This window comes from Protopterus annectens, chromosome 4.part0, assembly GCF_019279795.1.
Source record: "Protopterus annectens isolate FY-2018-M chromosome 4.part0, PAN1.0, whole genome shotgun sequence".
NCBI classification, from domain to species: Eukaryota; Metazoa; Chordata; order Ceratodontiformes; family Protopteridae; genus Protopterus; species Protopterus annectens.
In genome coordinates this window covers 391908246-391930909 of record NC_056733.1, presented here as the reverse complement: position 1 = coordinate 391930909, position 22664 = coordinate 391908246, and the positions used below count along the sequence as shown (strand labels likewise).

The 22664-nt window shown below is 39.9% G+C and overlaps 1 protein-coding gene across 1 annotated transcript in view; it reads left to right on the top strand.

Annotated features, from left to right (window-relative positions):
* TMEM132C (transmembrane protein 132C) overlaps positions 1-22664 on the top strand; it is a 2628872-nt gene that overhangs the window by 2393026 nt on the left and 213182 nt on the right. Inside the window, exons 6-7 of the mRNA XM_044068345.1 lie at positions 12354-12559; positions 14026-14299. Coding sequence (XP_043924280.1) covers positions 12354-12559; positions 14026-14299 — 480 coding nt within the window. The remainder of the gene's footprint in view (positions 1-12353; positions 12560-14025; positions 14300-22664) is intronic.

The window sequence follows — 22664 nt, the reverse complement described above, 5'->3', positions numbered from 1 at the left end:
CTAACTGACACTTAATACCAATGTTGCACTAAGACAACCCCCTGTACCACAGCATGGTAGCTACTCACAGGTGTGCACACACTGACTAGCATTTAGTGCCAATGTTACAATCCTGATAAACCCCTGTACCACAGCAAGGTAGTGACTCAGGTGCACATGACAAGGTAGCAACTCACAGGTGCACACACTGACTGGCATCGAGTACCAATGTGACATTATGAAATCCCTGTACCACAGCAAGGTTGCCACTCACAGATGCAGACACTGACTGGATACTCAACTGCCCAGATTTTCAAAGAATGTCCAGATGTGACTCTTGTTTGGTCTGTTTTTGTGGCAATCATTGATGACTGAATTCATTAAATGACAGGCATTTCAGTTTATACCCTTCAGAACATCTATGGCAACATTCAGTTTATAACAGCAATATTTAAAATTTGCCCAGATCTTTGGGGCTGGAAACCCATTATCTGTGGCTTTGTCCAGATTTTGTGCCATGAGATAAAGAGCTACAGCTGGCATTTAGTAGCAATGTTACATTATGACAAGCCTCTGTACTGCATCAAGGTATCCAGTCCCAAAGAGGTACACAGACACCTACACTGACTCCCCAAAGACACCCACATTGACTGGCATTTAGTAGCAATGTTGTTACATTACGACAAGCCTCTGTACCGCATCAAGGTAGCCAGTCCCACAGAGGTACACAAACTCCCAGACACAGACTCCCACACAGAGAGACAGAGACTCCCACACAGAGAGACAGAGACTCCCACACACACAGAGACAGAGACAGAGACTCCACACACACACAGAGACAGAGACAGAGACTCCACACACACAGAGACAGAGACAGAGACAGAGACTCCACACACACACAGAGACAGAGACAGAGACAGAGACTCCACACACACACAGAGACAGAGACAGAGACTCCACACACACACAGAGACAGAGACAGAGACTCCACACACACACAGAGACAGAGACAGAGACAGAGACTCCACACACACACAGAGACAGAGACTCCACACACACACAGAGACAGAGACTCCACACACACACAGAGACAGAGACTCCACACACACACAGAGACTCCACACAGAGACAGAGACTCCACACAGAGACAGAGACTCCCACACACACACAGACAGACAGAGACTCCCACACACACACACAGACAGACAGATACTCCCACACACACACACAGACACTCCCACACACACAGACAGACAGAGACTCCCACACACACACACACACACAGGCAGAGACAGACTCCCACACACAGAGACTCACACACACACACAGAGACTCACACACACACAGAGACTCCCACACACAGAGACTCCACACAGAGACTCCACACAGAGACTCCCACACACAGAGACTCCCACACACACAGACTCCCACACACACACAGACTCCCACACAGACTCACACACACACAGACTCACACACACACAGACTCCCACACACAGAGACAGAGACACAGACCCACACACACACAGACTGACCCGAGACAGAGACACAGACTCCCACACACATGATAAAGACAGCACTACAGCAAGACTGAACATTAACACCCACACAATTACTGACATGAACAGTCACACTGCAGATGTACACAACACAGCTATGGGACACAGAAAAGATTACAGACAACATACAAGGGAAAGCCATGGGGATTACTGAGCCTGAGGCAGACTCAAACCCATGCACATGAGAGTAATGGGGATTAGTAAGTCTGACACAGGCAGACTCAAACCCAGAAAGAAAAAGATGAATACCAAAGTGGCATTCATCTTCCATATGCATTTACCTCCTCAGCTTCTGACTGCTGCCACTTGTCTGTTCTTCCTTCGCTTCTGTCCTAGCCCTTGAAGAGTCTTGCTGCTCCCAACTGTGCTGCCACTTGTCTGTTCTTCCTTTGCTTCTGTCCTAGCCCTTGAAGAGTCTTGCTGCTCCCAACTGTCATACCATCCTGATGAGTCCTGCCACTACCCTGCCACTCCACATGAGTCCTTCTGCTCCTGACAAGTCCTGCCACTCCGAGTCCAGCTGATCCTAGCTGCCTTTGCCTAACATCCTGCTAGTTCCATCCTCATGGTCCTACCTGTTGGAAACAAAAACAGTGAATACACAGCATACAAGCCAGACTAAGGTACTACCTGAAATTACTGCCTGACAGCATTATAAAGATTACTGGAAAGGAAATATGAGCACATACCTAATCTACAGTTTTACTGGGATCTTACGAATTTTCTTCCGACAAAATCTTCAATGAGGCTGCCATGTGATACACTTCGCCCACTTCATGCTCAATTGAGAGCACAGCTAAGCCTGAAAGTCTCTCCTGACTCATTGTGAACGCACGAACGCAGGTATGTCTTTATGAGTTTCAACTTAGAAAAGCTGCGTTCTGCAGTAGCCACTGTAACAGGTGCAGTCAAATAAATGCGCATTGAAACATAAGTATTTATATATATGTCTTGCAAGTGGTTGCGAATAAGGAAATTTAACACAGTCAGTGGTGACGATTCATTATCAATCATTCGAGAAAGGCTTTTAAGTTCGTGTCCAAGGTCAGAGTCATCAATATCACAGTGGCCACTTATTCTGTCAGTCAGTTGTTCTTTCAGAACCTTGCAGTGTTGCAGCAGTGTGTCTTCTGCAACATCACTCAAGGCTTTAATATTTGATAAAAACCAAAGGCCTTATCAAACTCGGAAAGCTGCTGAAACCGGTCAGTAAACGATTGGATTGTTGTGTCCAGCAGCACATTGAAGAACTCTACACGTAATTTTATCGCTGGATCCTGTACAGTCTCATCTTCTCCTTCATAGTCAAAGAACCGTTTTACTTTCCTTCGTCTCTTTTCTTGAAATGTGGTGCCAACATCCAGTTATTCCGCTATCTTGGAGGCTTCACCATGGCATGTTGAAATCCTGTTTCTCTGTAATTCTTAAGCAGGTCCATAGTGGATGCCAGCACTTTGACACATGTTGAAATATCAACAGATGGACTCTGCAGAACTTTGCTTGCACGATTTACCTCTGTCAGCACATCATACCAAACCACTAAACATACAATGAACTGGTATGACATAAGTTCTGAGCACAGTCCTCTTGCTTGTTGATATGTTGCAGCATCATTTGTCGCATCGCTTGCCCTATCTCCTGTAATGCCTCAATGACTCCTTCAACTGAAATCTTACTGCCTTGACAGAGTCTATCCTGCATTCCCAGCGAGTCTCCGACAGTGGCTTCACAGTGACATTTGTGTGCCGTTTAAGATCTGCCATCTGTTTGTTGATGCTGAACAGAGTACGTAAATGTTCTGCAGACATCCAAAGAATGACACTGCCTGTACTGATGAATGTGCTCCATCACTAACTATAAGATTTAAATTATGGCAGGCACATGGCACATAAAAAGCCCTTGAATTCATCTGTTTTATCCGGGCCTGCAGTCCAGTTCATGTTGCTGCCATTGTCATATCCTTGTCCTCGACAGTCATTAATGTCCAGTTGATGATTTTGAAGAGTCTTAAGAAGAGCTTCTGTCAGCCCTGCCCCAGTTGTGTCATTCACAGGCACAAATCCCAGAAAATGTTCCTCAACTGTGGCTACAGTCTGTGAAATGTCCACATACCGAACTACTACAGTCATTTGCTCTTGATTGCTGATATCTGGCGTGCAATCAAGAATCACAGAAAAGTACCTAGTGTCCTTCACCTTCCCTACTATGATCCTTAAGATAGCATTTGCAATCAACTGGATAACTTCATTCTGTATGTCCTTCCCAAGATAGTGATCCATTATCTCTTTATTACGAATATGACGCAAATGTTCAGCCATAACAGGGTCAAACTGCGACAAAAGTTGCACTTGACCTAAGAAGTTGCCATTGCCATAGGTGTCCAGGGCATCAGTTGTACCACGGAATGCCATGTTCCGTTCTGCCAAGTACTGGACAACAGCAATAATGCGTTCTAACACACCACGCCAGTGAGTTATCTCCTTTTCAACCACTGCTTGTCTCTTATCATCCATAGTCTGCCTACTCTTTATTCTGTTGTCCAGTTCCTTCCACTTCATCATGCATGCCATATGCTCTGGTGCTTGGTCATGGCTGTGTAAAGCTTTGGACATCTCTCCATGCTTTGTAACCACCTGACCTGAGAAGATGGTTAGAATGTCCAAACAATTTGCATGGAAAGCAAAACAGTGCATCCTTTGAGACCGAATATGTCAGCCAAGTGTTTGCTCTCGCTCCATTAGGCAGCACATGGAAGTAGTTCTCAGATGTAAATCTTCTTTTCTGCTCATTGACTGGGAACTGTGTTAACACCACTTGCACAGGTCCATGCTGAATGGCAGCTACCCTAAACTCATCCCTAATCAAGTCTGGCCAAGTCCCTAGATCCTCCAAAGATGTACCTGACACTCCCTGCAAGTCATAGGCCACATCTGTCACTATGGAAGTATGGGCTCCTTCTGTATCAAAGTCTGGTGATCCAGGCAACACCTCAGGTGAGTCTGCATTTGCTGCCGTGCTTTCACCCATGGTAATGGCTGTAGGTCCACAGGAAGTAGCCTGTGGTGTGGCCGGAAGAAAGTTGTTACTTTCTAGTGAAAGGATGCTGGCCTCACAGTGGTCAGACTGTAATGCAAAACCATTGTGTTGTCCTGAAGGCAGACTTTTCCTGAATCTCCCTCACTGATGAGTCACAGAAAAATTTCATAATGGAACCCTGTCTCTTTGCATCCTCATTTCTCTGCTGCTGAAGCTTTCTTTTGCTGCTCCTGACAAATATGTGCGCTTCATCTCTAACTGGGAATGGAAGTAAAGCAGAATTACTACATATACAGAGTCCTTTGGTCATACTGTTATTAAAATGCTTAATGGCTTTCATTGACAGTCTATTGCACTGCAGGCAGAAAGACTGAAAAATGACTAACCAGTAGGCACAAACAAGTAATGAGAGGCCCAGGTTACAGTTTCATGTTAGATATCTATCACTAGAGGTGAATGTCAGCTTTTTCTACACAATTCTTCTCCTGTCATCCCCTAAACATGTGAAGTGGCCACAGATGATGCAAAAGATTGATATTACAAGCTTCTTAGACTAAAGTCTGAAAGAACTAATGACTAGGAGAGGCACAAGTTTGAAGGAGAACACACCAAATTGAGGCAAGACAAATGTTACGGTACAATACAGACTACACATGCCCACTCCTCTCAATCTCTTAGCAGACTTGAACAAATCAAAATAATTTTTTGAACAAAGGAGTGAAATCATGGATTTGCTAGACAACCTCATGTGTGAAGGATGAAGTGGCACACAGACTGGGAGACTGACATTCCCACAACCCCTCTTAGCACAGGATCAGTGTACAAAGCATAAATCTAAGGAATGTACCATGCATTACGTGGAGGGTATGAAACAAGAAGTCCATTTCTGTTAGTAGCCTCAGCTGTCCACATTGTGCTATGCAATCACTGAGAGAGAACAGGCTAAAAAACAAACATCTGGACACAATTTTCACAGGCCCGTCAACCTCCTAAAATTGTCAACTTAATTCAGACAGCCAAAAACTTGGATAGCAAAGCAGTGTTTGCGGGAGTATGCATTAGAGACATCAGTACATTCTGTGGAATTCTTAGTCCCCATGACGGCACAATTTTGGACAAAGTGAAAAAATTACCAATGTGCTTACAGTCTGACACTCCCCATTACAAAAAACTCCAAACAATGGACACTGCCACATTCTCACAGGCCCTACCCACACTCCCAAACTTTCAATAGCTATGGACCATAAAAATAAGTCATTGCAACAAAGCATATGAAGAACAGTTAGACAGCACTATAAACAGATAGCAGAACAGTGTTTGCATTAGCAGGCATTAAGATATCAGTACATTCTGCGGAATTCTTAACCCCCCCCAAGTCTAGGCAGAATTCTGGATGAAGTGAAAACAAAAAGTCATAGCATAAACAATGTGCTTACAGTCTGTGACCCCTATTAAAAATACTCCAAGCAAACAATGGACACTGCAACATTCTCACAGGCCCTAACCACACTCCAAACCTTTCAACACAATAAGGGACAATGATAAAAGGTAAGCCATTGCATCAGTACATTGTTGGTAAACAATAGTAGCATAACAGGGTGTGCATTTGTATACATTCGAACATCCACACCTTTTACAACATTCTCACAGCTATTAACTACCCTCCTGACATTAGGCAAGGTAAACAATGCACAAGTTCTCTCAACCTCCAAAGAGCATAATTCAGACAGTCAATAATAACTGCAGAACAAGGCGTAACATCAGGGATAGTTAAACAGTACTATAAACCTAGACATCTGAACAGTGTTTACATTAGCATGTATTAAGATATCAGGCTCCATCATCCTCCAAATTACATAATCCAAACAGCCAAAAATAACTCAGAAGAAGCTGTAACACTAGGGATATTTAAGCCGTACTAATTCCCTCGACAGAACAGTATTTGCATTAGCATGCAACATAGGCATAGCATTAACAATGTGCTTTAGTGTGTGTGGCCCCACATTAAATAACTTCAGGCAAACATTGAACACTGCAACATTCTCACAGCCACTAACTACTCTCCCAACATTGGGCTTTTTAAACAATGTACAGGTACCAGCATACTCTAAATTACATAATCCAAACAGCTAAAAATAACTCGGAACAAGCTGTAACACTAGGGATATTTAAGCAGTACTATAACCCTTAACAGAACAGCATTTGCATTAGCATGCATTAAGATACTAGTACATTCTGCAGAACCTAATCCTGGATAAAGTGAAAACAAAAGCATAGGCATAGCATTAACAATGTCCTATTACATGACCCCATTAAAAGGCTCCAGTCAAACACTGAACACTACAACATTCTCACAGGTCCTAACCACACTCCCAAACTTTCAACACATTAAGTACGGACAACGAAAACATTGCAGTCATTGCATCAGTGATTAGAACATTGAAGTTATATGCAATAGTAGTTCACAAGGCTTGCATTAGTATACATTCAAAACATCTATGCCTTCAACAGCAACATTCTCACAGCTGCAAACCACCCTCCCAACATTATGCATTTTAAGCAACGTACATGCCCCATCAACCTCCTAACCTCTCAGCACAATTCAAACAGCCAAAAAACTACAGAACAAGGTGCAACAGCAGGGATAGTGTAAAACAGTACTATAAACCTAGATAGCAGAACAGCGTTTAACAAATATGTAAAAAAACTGAAAACTTACTACAAAACTGAAAACTTACTACAAATTCAGTTGACAAATCTACCAACAGTTTCAAAAGTAGCAGTTGAAGCCAGTTCTTATCCGAATACAAAAGATCCATTACTGAGCAGTCAGTCAACCATCTGGAAAATATACATTATACCCTTGCACAAAGGTGGAAGCTTGAGCGAACTTAAATTATAGGCCAAGAGCAATTCTTCCCCCGCTACCTAAACTCCTAGAGGAATGCATTCATTCTCAACCACGCTACCTAAACTCCTAGAGGAATGCATTCATTCTCAACCAATATTTTACTTGCCACTTACCCCATACACCCAATACTATTGACTTAGACAGCAGCATCTCACAAGACTGCCCACCTATCCCTGCTCTAGCCCACAAGACTGCCCACCTACCCCTGCTCTAGCCAACTACAATATCCTTCTCTGTCCCATTATTTATCTCCCTCCTTTTCATCACCCCTATCCCATTCTCTCTACCGTTTACATATACAGCATAGATAAAGCCAAAACAAAATCCTCTTGCTCCAAATAAGTTATACACTTTCCTAACGAATCGGCAATTAAAATTAAATGTATATTACACTTCACATTCCCTTATGTTGTCCCTCATATAAACAGAAGCCAAATTATTTTACATATTTCTAGCACATATACTAAAAAACATTTCTTCCTGGGCATCCACTGAAAATGGATTCTATCCTACACTGTCCAGAAAACAAATGTAAAGTGAGTATAGTAAAATGAGTAAAGTAAAACTGCTATAACCACAGCCTCTCACCACCCATCCTTTTACCACCAGCACACAGACATAACACAACCTGACCCCCACCCTCTCAGGACAAAAACTCTACACAGTACCAAAATAAAACTAATACAACCACAGCCCCAAAATAAAACTAGTACCACTACAGTCCTCACCCCCCCCAAACCTCCGAGCACAAAAACTGTACACAAAACTAAAATAAAACTAATGCAACGCAGCCCACACTCCCCAAACCTCTTAGTACGAAATATGCACAAACACAAGAAATATGAACAAAAAAAAAAAAATCACCCACCCCCACAAAAATAAAGTTATAACTAAACCCCAAAACTTACCTTTTTGCTTTCAACAGAAGGCTGCTTCCAATACTCTGCTCCCCTTCACGACTGAAGGCTCACCTGCTCTGTTCACCTTCCTCAGACCACTCAGTCCCTTTGAAGTTGCCCTTAAAAGGACAGTTTTGTCAGACCTTTTCAAAAGTTGTCCTTAAAAGGACAGTTTGTCAGACCTTTTCAGAAGTTGCCCTTAAAAGGACAGTTTAAAAGAGTATAATCCACAAACCACGACCGCTGCAAAGGCTTGATCCACCGCTGATCCGTTCCTGCTGTCCGTCCTCACGCTGGTCCAAACACGCCGATCACTCTGCTGCTGATAAGAAACACTCCTCTGTTGAAAAACAAGAGAAGTGATCCTTATTAGCTGCAGGTGCCTTTAAAGGCAGTTTGTGCAGGAAGTGATTTGCAAGGACCAATCAGGTCCTTGCTTCATCACTTCCTACTTAAAAACAAAAAAACAAGGACTTAGTTCAGCGAGCTGCTGCAGCCAATCAGATCCCTTGTTTCAGCGGCGGACCTGATTGAGTGCAGCTTGCCAGCCAATCAAAAAAAAAAAAAAAAAACCACAAAGGGACTTGGTTCGCAGGCTGCTGCAACCAATCAGATCCCTGTTTCAGCGGACCTGATTGAGTGCAGCTTGCCAGCCAATCAAAAAAAAAAAAACGGAAAACGGAAATGCAGTTTTGCGGAGCAGCTAGATGTCCATGAGGAGCCGAAAGCAAAGTACACGCCGGTTGGACTAGTAAGTAACCCGCGGATGAGGATGATGGATCAGCTAGACATCCACGAGGTAAATGCCGGTCGGACCATCGGGGCCCTTATTTGGGTGGGTAATCGGGCTCTCGCGGCGCCGCTGGTTTCGCTGGTGCCTAACGGCTATGTAAACAGACACACGTATGTGGGACTGAAAACATGTGGTAGGGGTTTAACAGGAAAGTATATATATATATATAGTTATTTATTTATATATAAATAAATATATATATATATATATATATATATATATATATATATATATATATTGGGAACCAGTCTTTTGGTCGACTGTTCAGAATATTGATCATTTATAATCCTGGCACAAGTGATTGAATAATCATATGATTGCATTACTTAGTGGGAGGTCAGGGTACAGCAAGGATAGTGAATTCCCCTTTCTCTGCTGTTGTGCAATCTCGAAGTTGGTATATATGTGTGTATGTGGTTACACTTTATGATCTCAAAATACTGAAATGTCGAACTGTAGTATTTCGAGACTATAAAGTCAAATGTGTAGTTACGGGAAACTGCATAATAGCGAATGCGGAAATGTCGCATTCGCATTATATGTTTGCGTACGTGATGTGCGGTGCAGTTTGTGGATTTAGCTGGGGTTTGAGGTAAGTGGTGTTTTTGTAAGGGTATTGAGTAGGGATTTTAGTGTGTGTGAGTGTGTGTAGTGCTGAGTTTTATGTGTTTGTGTGTTTAGCGTGACCTCGAACTTAGTATATATAAGTAGGGGGGTGCGGGAGGGCTTGCCCCACTGCTTTTAGCAAGATTGTTCGTGTGTGTTAGTTTTGTTGTGTTTGTATGTTTTGGTTTATTTTTTGTAGTGTCAGCAGGTAGGTGTATTTGTGTTTGTGTGGTGTAGTGTTTTGTTTGTGTTACTTTCATGGTTTGAAAGTTCTCGGTTTTGAAGTTTTGGGTTTTTGATTTTTTTTGGCTTTATAGTCTCGAGATACTGAAATTCGATATTTTGGTATTTCAAGATTATAAAGTGAATCCGTGTCTTAAATATATATATATGTATACATATATATATATATATATATATATATATATATATATATATATATATATATATATACACACACACACACACACACACATATATATATATATATCTATATCTATATATATATACATATCTATATATATATATATATATATATATATATATATATATATATATATAAATATATATATATATATATATATATATATATATATATATATATATATATATATGTATTTATGGATTCACTTTATATTTTCAAAAAACTGAAATCCTGCATTTCAGTTTTTTGAAACCATAAAGTCGAACGGCCTAAATCCTGAAACTACACAATCAAGAAACACAAAATCACAAACAAAAACACACCATACACCACACAACACATACATCATCCAACCCAAACCACAACAAACAAAATACACACAAACACAAAAACACAAACAAATAAACCTACACTACATATAAACCTGCGCCCCCCACACCCCCCTACTTATATATACCAACTCCGAGATCGCACAAACACACACAGAAAGGAAACTCACACCCACATATTCTACAGCCCCTTGCACACACACAAACATCACACATATATAAATACCAACACATCCAACACTTACACACCTATACTTTCACCTGCCTACCCTAACCCACACATACAACTAAACAAACACATTCACACACACCCAAACTCCCACACAAAACCCTAACAAAACACTTACTTACCTTAAATCACACCTAAATCCATACACAACATGAAACACCATTGAGTTACAACACCGCACGCAATGCACCGTAAAGCCATAACTGTGAATTTCAGATATTTGTATTCGTGATTATGCACTTTCGCAATTTTCAACGTTCAGCTTTATAAGTTCGAAAAATTGAAATTTGGGATTTCAGTTTTTCGAAATTATAAAGTGAACCCATATATATCTATATATATATATATATATATATATATATATATATATGTGTGTACATACACACACACACACACACATATATATATATATATATATATATATATATATATATATATATATATATATATATACATACACACATATATAAGGGGTATGAAGGTCTTGCCCCTCCATGCAAAAAATGTTTATTATTATTTTGTTTTTTTTTTCTTAGTATTTTGAGTTTTAATGTTTTCAGATTGATCAAGTTAGTTTTAGTTTTGTAAGTCTTCAACTAAAGGTACTTACAAATAACTGATCAAAAAGTCACATTGTCAAAAAGAAACATAGCTAGTACAGCTGATCGAAAATCAGCTCATCGAATGTACCAGGGTTTTTTTTCTTTTTTTTCTATCTGGGTTTGCAGTACAGTGGCAGTTGGGGAATTTACCCTTTCCCCACTGTAGTGTGATCTCACACTTTATGTAATTAGCAGAGGTTGTGGAGGATGCAGAGGAATTATCTTTTTCTGTTTTACAATAAGCAGCTGAATGATCACTTATGTTCATCCAGTTGCCATTTGACATTCTGTCTTTTCAGTGTATGAATATGCATCCACACAAAGACACACACACAGTGTGTGTGTGTGTGTGTGTGTGTGTGTGTGTGTGTGTATATATATATATATATATATATATATATATATATATATATATATATATACTGGGGGTGTTGGATGGGGCCTGCAGAAATTCTTCAGTGGGATACATTGGGTTTTGATATTCACTGTAATGACATCTGCACTTTTGTATTTAGAGCTGCGGGACATACAATTACTGGTCTTGCACTTTTGTCATAGATCCATTTGGCTTTTCTTTGTTCTTCAGTTAGTATTCATAGCTAACTAGTAGGCTAATTGCCTTTGTGGATCATTTTAAGCCTAGCCAATTTGCTTTAAAGGTGAGACTCAAACCCTGTATCTTGTGTCTGTAGGGTGAACACCTTAACCCTTATGACAACTCCAGATACAAGGTTACAGAGCTATCTACACTGAATGGAAATGTTTCAAAACCCATTAGTCAGAAGTGGGATTTGAACCCAAGCCTTTAGGGGAAACTCCAAGCTTAATGCAGCACCTTAGACTGCTTGGCCATCCTGACAATTTTCTTTCCACATTTAAATAAGTGTTAACATGTAATATACCATATCTTCAGGTTATAGTAGCCTGTGCATATCATATTTAAGTCCTGAGTCTTTTTTTTTTCTCTCTCTCACTCCTATTCCTAGGTTTCCGACAGATGTGATTATGTTTTTACGAATGGAAAAGAAATGAAAGGAAAGGTGAATGTCCAGGTGAATTTCACGTACCAGCATTTAAGTACACAACTTGACATGACAGTCTGGGTTCCCCGTTTACCTTTACAGATTGAAGTATCTGATACAGAGCTGAGCCAGATCAAAGGCTGGAGGGTACCAATTGTCCAGGGTAAAAGGTAACTTTCTGCTTGCAGTTTGTTTTCATACTGTATCACAGGGGAGTAATATCACACATGGAAGCAGGCTTTTCTACATCATTTCTTTAAATTATAAAGGAAAACAAAATAGCACATCATATTCTGTAAACCAAGAAAAGCATAAGTAGCTGGTTGGGGGAGATGAGGATAACTGTGAGAGGAATCTTTTGTAGCCTCAAGAGTGAAGATGATACGTTGAAGTATACACTAAATCTGTTTTTTAATGCCAGTGTCTATGACTTTGCAAAGAATGTCCATGTTTACCTGTATATTCTGAGATACTGTACATCATTATGTTGCTTGCAGTATCCCTTATTGTTGTTCCATATGCCAGATAGTTTCAGAAGCTATTCTGATTCTCTGGGAAAATTGACTAATTTACCATCTTTGGCTTTCTTTTTCACCACTTTTGTCACAAAACTGTATTTCTATATCACAAGTGACAGTGCTGTAAACTCTACATATTGTGTTACGTTATAGCTTTGCATTCTTTCTGAATGATTTTTTTTGGTCATTCCCATCACATCCCTTAGGTTCTAAGGACCTCAGTCACTGCCAATGCTGCTCATTCATTCCCATTTATAAGCAAATCAAGCACATGAGATGCAACTCTGTTACAGTCTGAAGGGGGTATGTCCTTATTATATACCAATTTCAAATTCATTTTTCCAGGGAGGCTGCTTTGTCCCATCCCTAACCTCAGTATATATTATGTAGAAGGTAGCTGTATCTCAGAGGAAGGAGCAATTTGAGAGACCCCATTTATGAAACATCAGAATTTCAGGTTCAAACCTTCTTGTTTTGAAATTATGATATGGATTTATTTCTCTTTCTGTCGTGATTGACTTATTAAGACAGCAAGGTAGATTTTGTGCACACAGTTTTACATACCTGTATCCCTTACCATGTTTTACATGTCTGTTTATCAGGCTATTAAGACTGCATTATATAATACTAGCTTGGTAGTGCTGTAATGCCCTCTGTCCAGAAAAGGCAAAAAAGGTGAGTCAGCTATTTGCAGGTTTCTTCTTCTGAATCCCAGCCCAGTACCTGACTTAGCAATCAAACCTCAGTCATCAGTTTCATAAATAGAAACTCTCACTCATAGCCATCAGGCCAACATCAGAGCCTGTTTAAAGAAAGTTAATCCTTTAATACCTTCTGTCTAACTCCATACATACTCTGACATGAAGCAGCCATTTGATTACTTTTTTTCATATCAAGAAGCCAAGAACTATGCCATGTGTCAAGGATGGATTTGATAATTCCACTGCAAGATGTCAGTATTGCTTTTGTTTATTAAAACATACATTACATTCAACAGAAGTATTATCTTCATATAAAGTTTTATATGCTAATGTGAAATACTGGACAGAGCTGAGCTATATTTTGTATAGATTAAAAAATGAAACTTCCACTTTGAAATGTATTTGCAACATTTTTAGGTCAGCTAGAGACAGTGATGATGAAGACGATGATGACAGAAAAGGAAAAGGCTGCACCCTTCAGTACCAGCATGCATTGGTACGAGTCCTTACACAGTTTGTGGCTGAAGGACCAGACCCTGGGGGACAGCTAGTCTACATGCTGGGATCTGATTGGCAGTTTGACATGACAGAATTAGTGATGGACTTCCTCAAACTGGATGATCCTCATGTTGCAAAGCTTCAAGATGGCAGAATTTTAATTGGAAGAGAGCTTGGCATGACAACTATTCAGGTGAGCCTCTTTGAAGATAAAATGATGTCCTTATGTTCTTCATGTACTGTCAGTAAAGAATGCGAATTACATGTCTGCCTTCATGTGACTTATTTTCAGTTAAATAATTGAATTGTATCTTTCTACTTTATCTTACGATCAATATAAACCAAAATGCATTTTTCCATTTCGGTTTGCATATGATTTTTTTTTTTATGAATATAAAGCCTAGTATTATTATGTTCTGCTTGGAAGATATATATACCAGCATCTGTTTACCTTTACCATAGAAATCAGTTGCATGAATAAATGCTGTCATTATCACATACTACACATACTTATTTCTTAACGACCCTAAAAGGAAGTGCTCAGAATGTATTTAACACTGGTGTTCTAAATGGCAGTTCCTTGAAAATTTTCTGCATGAACGTATTATTTTAGTATCTTATAAAGATATGTGTATGTATGTGTGCATGTGTATAGGAACCCCCATGAAGTGTCCAAAGATGCATTTTGTTGAACTGGTTAGGTGTATGTTTTTTTTGAATGATACCGTCATCAAGTTATGCTGCAATCAGCTATTGTTTACTTGAGTGTAGTACAGAAATGGAGTTTACACATTGGTCATTCTTGCATTTTTTCACTGTAATGCATGACTCTGAATCTTAATTGATAAAGGAGTGTACAGTTTTGTCATTGCTGTGCAACTATGGAGTCAACATATTTAAGTAAGTGTTGTGCCTCCTGCACATGAGCAATCGCTTGGACTTATTTTTTTCCATATTGTCTGAGAATATTGTTACTGTTTGACCAAGGAGTGCATGCTTTTGTTGTACTTCCCCTGGACTTGTTTGCCCATAATTATTTACTTGACATATTAAGAGACATTAGATTAAATGTTTGCATTAGAGTCATTGTGTTCAATCCTTTTGTTGTGTAGGAGTATAGCATCAAGAGTTTACATACTATTTTCATGACATTTATTACATGTTCATGATTTTTAACTTAATTTATTATTTTCTCAGAGAATTTTTTTCAGTAGTTTCCAGTTATCATTAATAATCCCCATTTAGATTATCTGTAGCTATTACAGTTACTGCATCCTGATCCACAGAGTTAAACAACCCATTATTCATTGTTTTTGCTGGCTAAGTAGAGACCACACTTGCCTGTTGGATAAAGTTACTTGGTTAAATGTGCCACTGTTACTGATTTCCTTGTTGATCCTACATACTCCATCACTTTTACATTTTTTCTTTCTTTTTTGCACCTGCAAATAGTACAGTAGTCACAGCTCATTCTATTTTTTCTTTTAACCACATCCTATTGTATCATGTTTTTATAGTCCAGTCAGTAATTCTCTTCGTCTTATACCATAAGTGAGTTATTGACCTATCCTATACCCCTTCATCTTCTCTGGGCAGTATGCAATCTCTTTCAGCTGTTTCTCATTCTATAGCCAGCCTGATAGCAGTATGTGTTTTGAGATAGTGTAGTAACTGCCTCATGCTTACCGAAACTCTTTAATGCTACCTCACAATGAATGAGAGAGGTATTATTATTTTCTTTACCTGGGGGCTGCCTTCTCACATCAGGACACATTTGGTAAGCACAACACATTTACACATACAACACACAGCACTTGCACTAAACCAACTTGTGCTGAAGTTATTACAAGAACACTGCCTAAGCCTCCCAGGCTAAAAACTAAGGAATTCCAGACATTAGTTCAGACACCAGCAGACTCCCCTTCACCCTTAAAATGAACACCTGAAATTCATGCCTGTAAGACTCCCAAGGGTGCAGACTGCAAACTGTTATGGCCCACTAAAACTTCATCAAACCATATGTTTTAATAAAAGGTGAGTCTATTGTTAAGCATGCAGACACCACCCTCCCCAGGCTGGATAAGAAAAGGTTAACAGTTAGCTGTCTTTCTAGAGCTAGGATCTGGGACATAACAAGGAATCTTCAATCCATTCAACTTGACAAATATGATTATGACCTGATAGTGGTCCACATGGGGGTGAATGATCTTAGACACTCTACCCTGAGGATCATGCAGAAGGATATGATTGAATTTGCTATGTATGAGACTGAAAATACACTTGATTTTAGTGGTATTTTGCCATCACCCCAAATCATGCTAAAAGTTAAAGACAAGATAATTGGTTTTAATAATTAGATATGTAAATGGTGTCATTCTAAGAGGATCTAACATGTGTCAGCTTGGAATGCAGTGCCTGATAAGCCTCTGTACATTGCCATGGATGTCCTGCACTTCTCTTAGCAAGGTTTTTGCATTCTGACATAGTGCCTTTTTCAGGTCCATGGGGTAGAATTCCAACCTAGAATGTGTCATAACATATTGCTTGGATTCTTAACAAAAAATGCCTGAACTTGAGGTGCTCTTCTAACTTGAGCACATTCATATATGTGTAGTTAGATAAACTTATTTTTAGAGGAATGGATGCACTCCCTCTAGTCCTGGGTATAATGCCTGCCACATCTTCAGACACAATGGCATTTGTGAGGAAGTATCAGTTTTTGTCAAGAATATCATCACTTCATGAGAGAGTCCTTGGGACACCACATTTGAACTCTTAGAAGTCCAAATCACCATAAACAAGACTAATTACCACTTCATTGCTAGCTGCAGAGCACCCTCTATGTCCTCTTCTGAACAAGATTGCTTTTCTTTGCACATTGGCTGAAATTCTCATTAAACCCAAGGTCTTTCTACTGGGGGACTTCCACTATTCATCAGTAAACTGTCTGACCTACACTGAAAATGGTTGGCTGTTCAGCATTTCCTTGATTTCATGAATGCTAATTCTCTTTCACAAATAGTTAACCATCCTACTATGGACCCAAATATCCTTGATCAAGTCCTCACAAATATGGCCGCTTCTTACACGTCACCTTATACATCATCATCATCATCATTGTGCCTTGTTAAATCAGACCATAATTTAGTCATACTTTCCTTTAAAACTGCTGGCACTTCCCCTGTGAATAGCTCTGTGTTTAGGGTCTTCTCAATAGCAAACCTTATTTAATTACTTGATGACCTCCTTCTCTGAAGGATCCTGTTGCCCAAGCTGCTACCTATACCTCTGACTTGTACTTCCACTTAAATAGTTGCACTGATAAGGTACTCCACATCTACCCCAACTATAATGAGAAATTTAAAAGCAAACCCTTGTGGTGGAATACCTGTATAAGTAAATTATATAACAAGAGAAAAAACTGCTTAATGCTTATAAGAGGTCTCGTTATACCTACCTTAAGGCACACTTACGCCAATTAAAAAAGAGTTTAAAGAAACACTAGGAAACTCAAAGCTGAGCATGAACTTAAAATAGCAAATAAAACCAAAAATAACTACAACTTTTTTTTAATTATATCAGGAAGTTAACTAACACCCAACAGTGTTTAGAGCAAGCCCACAATAATACATTTTCTGAACCAAAAAAATAGCTAATATCCTAGTTAACAAATTTAGTGCAAATTGTACTCCACCCAAAGTTGCAGTTATACCCCAGATTCCGCAATCCAAGTCACCCCCCTTAATTACTATGGAATAAGTTCTCGCAGCCCTCTCAAAAACGTAGAATGCTTCATCCATGTTCCCTGATAACATACCACATTGTCTGAATATCAGTGCCAATTACGGCCTCTCTGAACCCGTACTTAACGTTTTTAATCTAAGCCTGTCACTGGATACATTCCTAAAGACTGGAAAACAATTGTTGTAATACCATTACACAAATGTGGTCCTTCCACAAACCCTGGTAACTATAGACCCATCTGTTTCACTGTCTTCATATGTAAAGCTATGGAGTGCATTATCTCAGACCTCATTAATCTGAACATTGAAAATCTTTTAACCCTGGACCCTCATCAGTTCAAATTTGTAAAAGGAAGGTCCAGTTTTTTTAACTTCATTAATTTCTTTGAAAAAGTAACAAAAGCAGTGGATAGTATTTATGCAGTACATATAGCACATCTCGGCCTGGTGAAGGCCTTTGTCACTATTCCCTATGCAGGCATTATTGATAGCCTTGTAAATCTGAATATAAATTCTTATGGATAGCTGACTAGTTGTCTGATAGAACCCATGCAGTTATAGTCACATATGTCAGTTCTGTAAGCAAAGAGTTACCAATGGTGTACTACAAGGCTCAGTTTTGTGCCCTCTCCTATTTGGCATTTATTTTTTAGACTTCAGGCCAATACACCTGGCCTGTGGTTAACTAAGTTCTCAGAAAACTATAAATTGTGTGTTATTATTCAATCTTCTACTGACTCACAATTGTTCTAATATGGGTTAGCCCATGTTAACAATTGGTTCAAGTACAATGGTTCCAAATTAAATGTAAACACAAGTGCTGTAGTTCATACTAGTTAATAAAATAATTTAAATTACCATATAGGGGATGCACCCCTCAAATTAGACACTGTTGTAAGGATCTGGGTGCTCTTGTTGATAATTCCTTATTATCTGACCATCATGTCTACACAGTAGTTTGCAAAGTCTTTTATCTGGCTCATCTGCTTTCCAGAATATATCCAGTAGATCCTATGAAGCCTTAATTTCTCTTTACTTATATCATACCAGACCCATTACTGAATATAATGCACCTTTTGGCATGTATTTGTCTTAGCATGTCACACAACTTGAGAGACCTCAGAGATTCATAACTGAAAGATCAGTGGCCTCAAAAATCTTAGTGATCAGGAGATACTATCAACCCTTTCTCTGTACTCAGTCTCTTATAAATTTCCTCCATACCTAGTCTTACTTGTCTATATCCAACCCTATTTGACCTACTATTCCTTCTCAGAACTAATGGTACCTCAGGCACTCAGTTAAAGGAAGTATACCTTCATCAACAAATAAATAAGACACATTGGTCTGATAGATTCATATCTTACCATATTCCACAGCTCTGGAGCAAACTTCCACTACATGTCCAACTGAGTAGCACTCTTGCCACCTTTAGGATAATCCCAGATAACTGGATGGGCTGCTTCAAATCCCCCCCCGGGTCTAACTTGTCTTGCCCTCCTTGATGCTGGAGGGAACTTTCAACAGGATTTTTTGGCTTGCAGTGGGCTGCAGACTGATTGTCTAGTACATCCATCTTCTTCTTCTTCTTTCGGCTACTCCCGTTAGGGGTCACCACAGCAGATCAACTGTTTCCATTTCTTCCTGTCCTCTGCATCTTGCTGTGTCACACCAACTGCCTGCATGTCCTCTCTCACCACATCCATAAACCTTATCTTTAGGCCTTCCTCTTTTCCTGTTACCTGGCAGCTTCATCCTTAGCATCTTTTTCCCAATATACTCTGCATCCCTCCTCAGCACATGTCCAAACCAATGTAATCTTACCTCTCTGGCTTTGTCTCCAAACCTTCTAACCTGGGCTGACCCTCTAATATGCTTATTCCTAATCCTGTCCATACTTGTCACACCCAGTGCAAATCTTAACATCTTCAACTCTGCCACGTCAAGCTCTGACTCCTGCCTTTTTGTCAGTGCCACTGTCTCCAACCCGTATAACATAACTGGTCTCACTACCCCCTTGTAGACCTTTCTTTTCACTCTTACTGGTACTCATCTGTCACAAATCACACATGACACTCTTCTCCACCCACTCCATCCTGCCTGTACTCTCTTCTTCACCTCTCTTCCACACTCACCATTACTCTGAACTGTTGATCCCAAGTACTTAAACTCATTCACCTTCGCCACCTCTACTGCCTGCATCCTCACCATTCCTCTGTTGTCCCTCTCATTCACACACATATATTCTGTCTTAGTCCTGCTGACCTTCATTCCTCTTCTCTCTAGAGCATATCTACACCTCTCCAGGGTCTCCTCCACCTGTTCCCTACTCTCATTACAGATCACAGTGTCATCTGCAAACATCATAGTCCATAGGGACTCCTGTCTGATCTCGTCTGTCAACCTGTCCATCACCATTGCAAATAAGAAAGGGCTCAGAGCTGATCCTTGATGTAATCCCACCTCCATCTTAAACGCATCTGTCACTCCCACTGCAGACCTCACCGCTGTCACACTACCCTTGTACATATCTTGTACCACTCTTACATACTTCTCTGACACTCCCGACTTCCTCATACAATACCGCAACTCCTCTCTAGGCACTCTGTCATATGCTTTCTCTAAATCCACAAGGACACAATGCAACTCCTTCTGACCTTCTCTCTACTTCTCCATCAACACTCATCCATATGGACCTCATAATGGCCCTGATAGCTTTTTCTTCTTGGGTTACTGAGTTTGCCCACATGGGGTCCGGCATGTTGGTTTTTTAGTCTACCACAGTGCAGTGTCTGGCTTTAAAATTTTACATCATAACCCTTAAGCTCCTATCAGTTCATTGACTTTACATGTGTTTTCACATATACCCTGCTTTCTTTTAGTCAGTCAGGTTTAATTACCATTTCTTGCTTTTCAATGATTATTTAAAAGACAACCGGGATAATTGCACAGAACAGTATTCCTCACTGCCTGTTACTTCTTTTTCTTTCTGAAGTGGCCAATTTTCATTCTTTTGTTATGCCTGAGTTGTAGTTAGAGTTGCCACCTTTTCAAATGCCCAAAGTGGGACAATTTTGGTACAAACATCAGATAGATTTTGCAGGCCAAAACATACCCAAGGCCAGTACAAAGGACAGAACTTCACTTTTTTGTCTAAAAAAAGCTTATTTTTGTGGCATTTTAGTTGCTTATTCTGTTTCTTATAACTTTTAGGTGTTTCAGATACAGAATAACTGTTTTATGCAACTATTACATAAAATATAGGAAATAATTTTGCCCTAAAATCTCAGGACATTTGCTTGCCATTTTTACAATTTTTTTGCAGGACACAACTGCCCAAAGAGGGGCTGTCCCTCGCAAAGTGGGACAGGTGGTAACCCTAGCTGTAGTCCTTAAACACATCTCCCCTTCCCTAAACACCCCCTCTTCATATCTGTCAAAGTGGCAAAGGTAATTTGAGTTGTTTGTTGCTGTGATTGATAGCTCACAGTAGGAAACAAAATTCATATACTGTTGCCTTGTACTATCTACCTGCTTACGGTGGGACACTTATTTTTCCTGCACCATAGCCTTTTCCTGTCCTCAAATTTTAATCCTTTCTACTTTTTGATTGGTAACACATTGTTTGGCAAACCTTCCAACTTCATAGGTTCCTAGGTGGTTACTGGGCTATTAACCAGAAGGTCTTTATAAGCCTAGCCGTGCGTACCCACTATAATACTAGAGAAACCCAATATAAAGAATCATGCCTAAACTCAAGATCTTAGTTAGCAATGACTGTCCATATCTAAGAGGGTCATAGATGAAATCCCTGGCAGGAATTTACAATTTTCCATCCAGTCATCCAAGCTACACTTAAACAGGGTCATGGAGGGGCTTTGTTTGATGTAAACTGGTAGCCTATTCCAGACTATTGGCAACATCTGAGAGACATGTCTGTCTCTCCATCAGGTCCTATTTATGTCGCAGGCCAGGTTAAGGTCCATGGAGCGGGTGACCCTTGTCCCATTTGGCTTGCAGATGTGCAGCATTTCCATTAGGTTTGGATCTGAGATTGCTCTGTAGGTGAGGCACAAATCTCCTCTAAATAGTATGTATGCTACCAAGTACAGTGACAGTAACTTCAGTCTGAAAAAATGTATGACATGTGCGAGACCCTGAATTTTCTTTGTTAGAAATCTCTGAGGTCTCTCAAGTTGCTGCTGGTGCCTGGTAAGGTACATACTAAAGACAGCATTGTACTCAATTATCAGCTTGATGAGGGTCAAGTACAGGGGTGGTATGACCTGTTTCACTCTTGAGGCAATGCCTTTGCTAATGAGGTGTGCAACATAGAATGCCTTAGTACCACAGTAGACACATGGTGGTCAAAGTTTAGGCTACACTCAGCTTGCATTACCAAGTCACCACTGAGTTGTTACTTAGGGTATTATTATTTATATAATACTCTGCAGGGATATTGATTTTACTGAAGGGGATGATAATGCATTTTTTTGCATTCAGTTTGAGTCCATGGTTTTGGAAACAATCATTGGTTTGTGTAAGTCCATCTTGCAGTATATTGACATCATTTGGGGCTTCAATGATGGCACCTAATTTGCAGTCGTCAGCAAACTTAAGTCAGCCACAGCCCCTTCTGTTTTGTCTTGAACTTCTGAGAAGTATATTCCAAACAAGAGGGTGCCCAACATTGACCCCTCTGGAAGCCCACAGGTGACAGGTCTGCTGGTTGAGGTAAAGTCCCCAACTTTGAGTGAGTGTGATCTGTTTTTGAGCTAGTTAGCAACCCACCTGATGACAGAAGGGTTGATATTC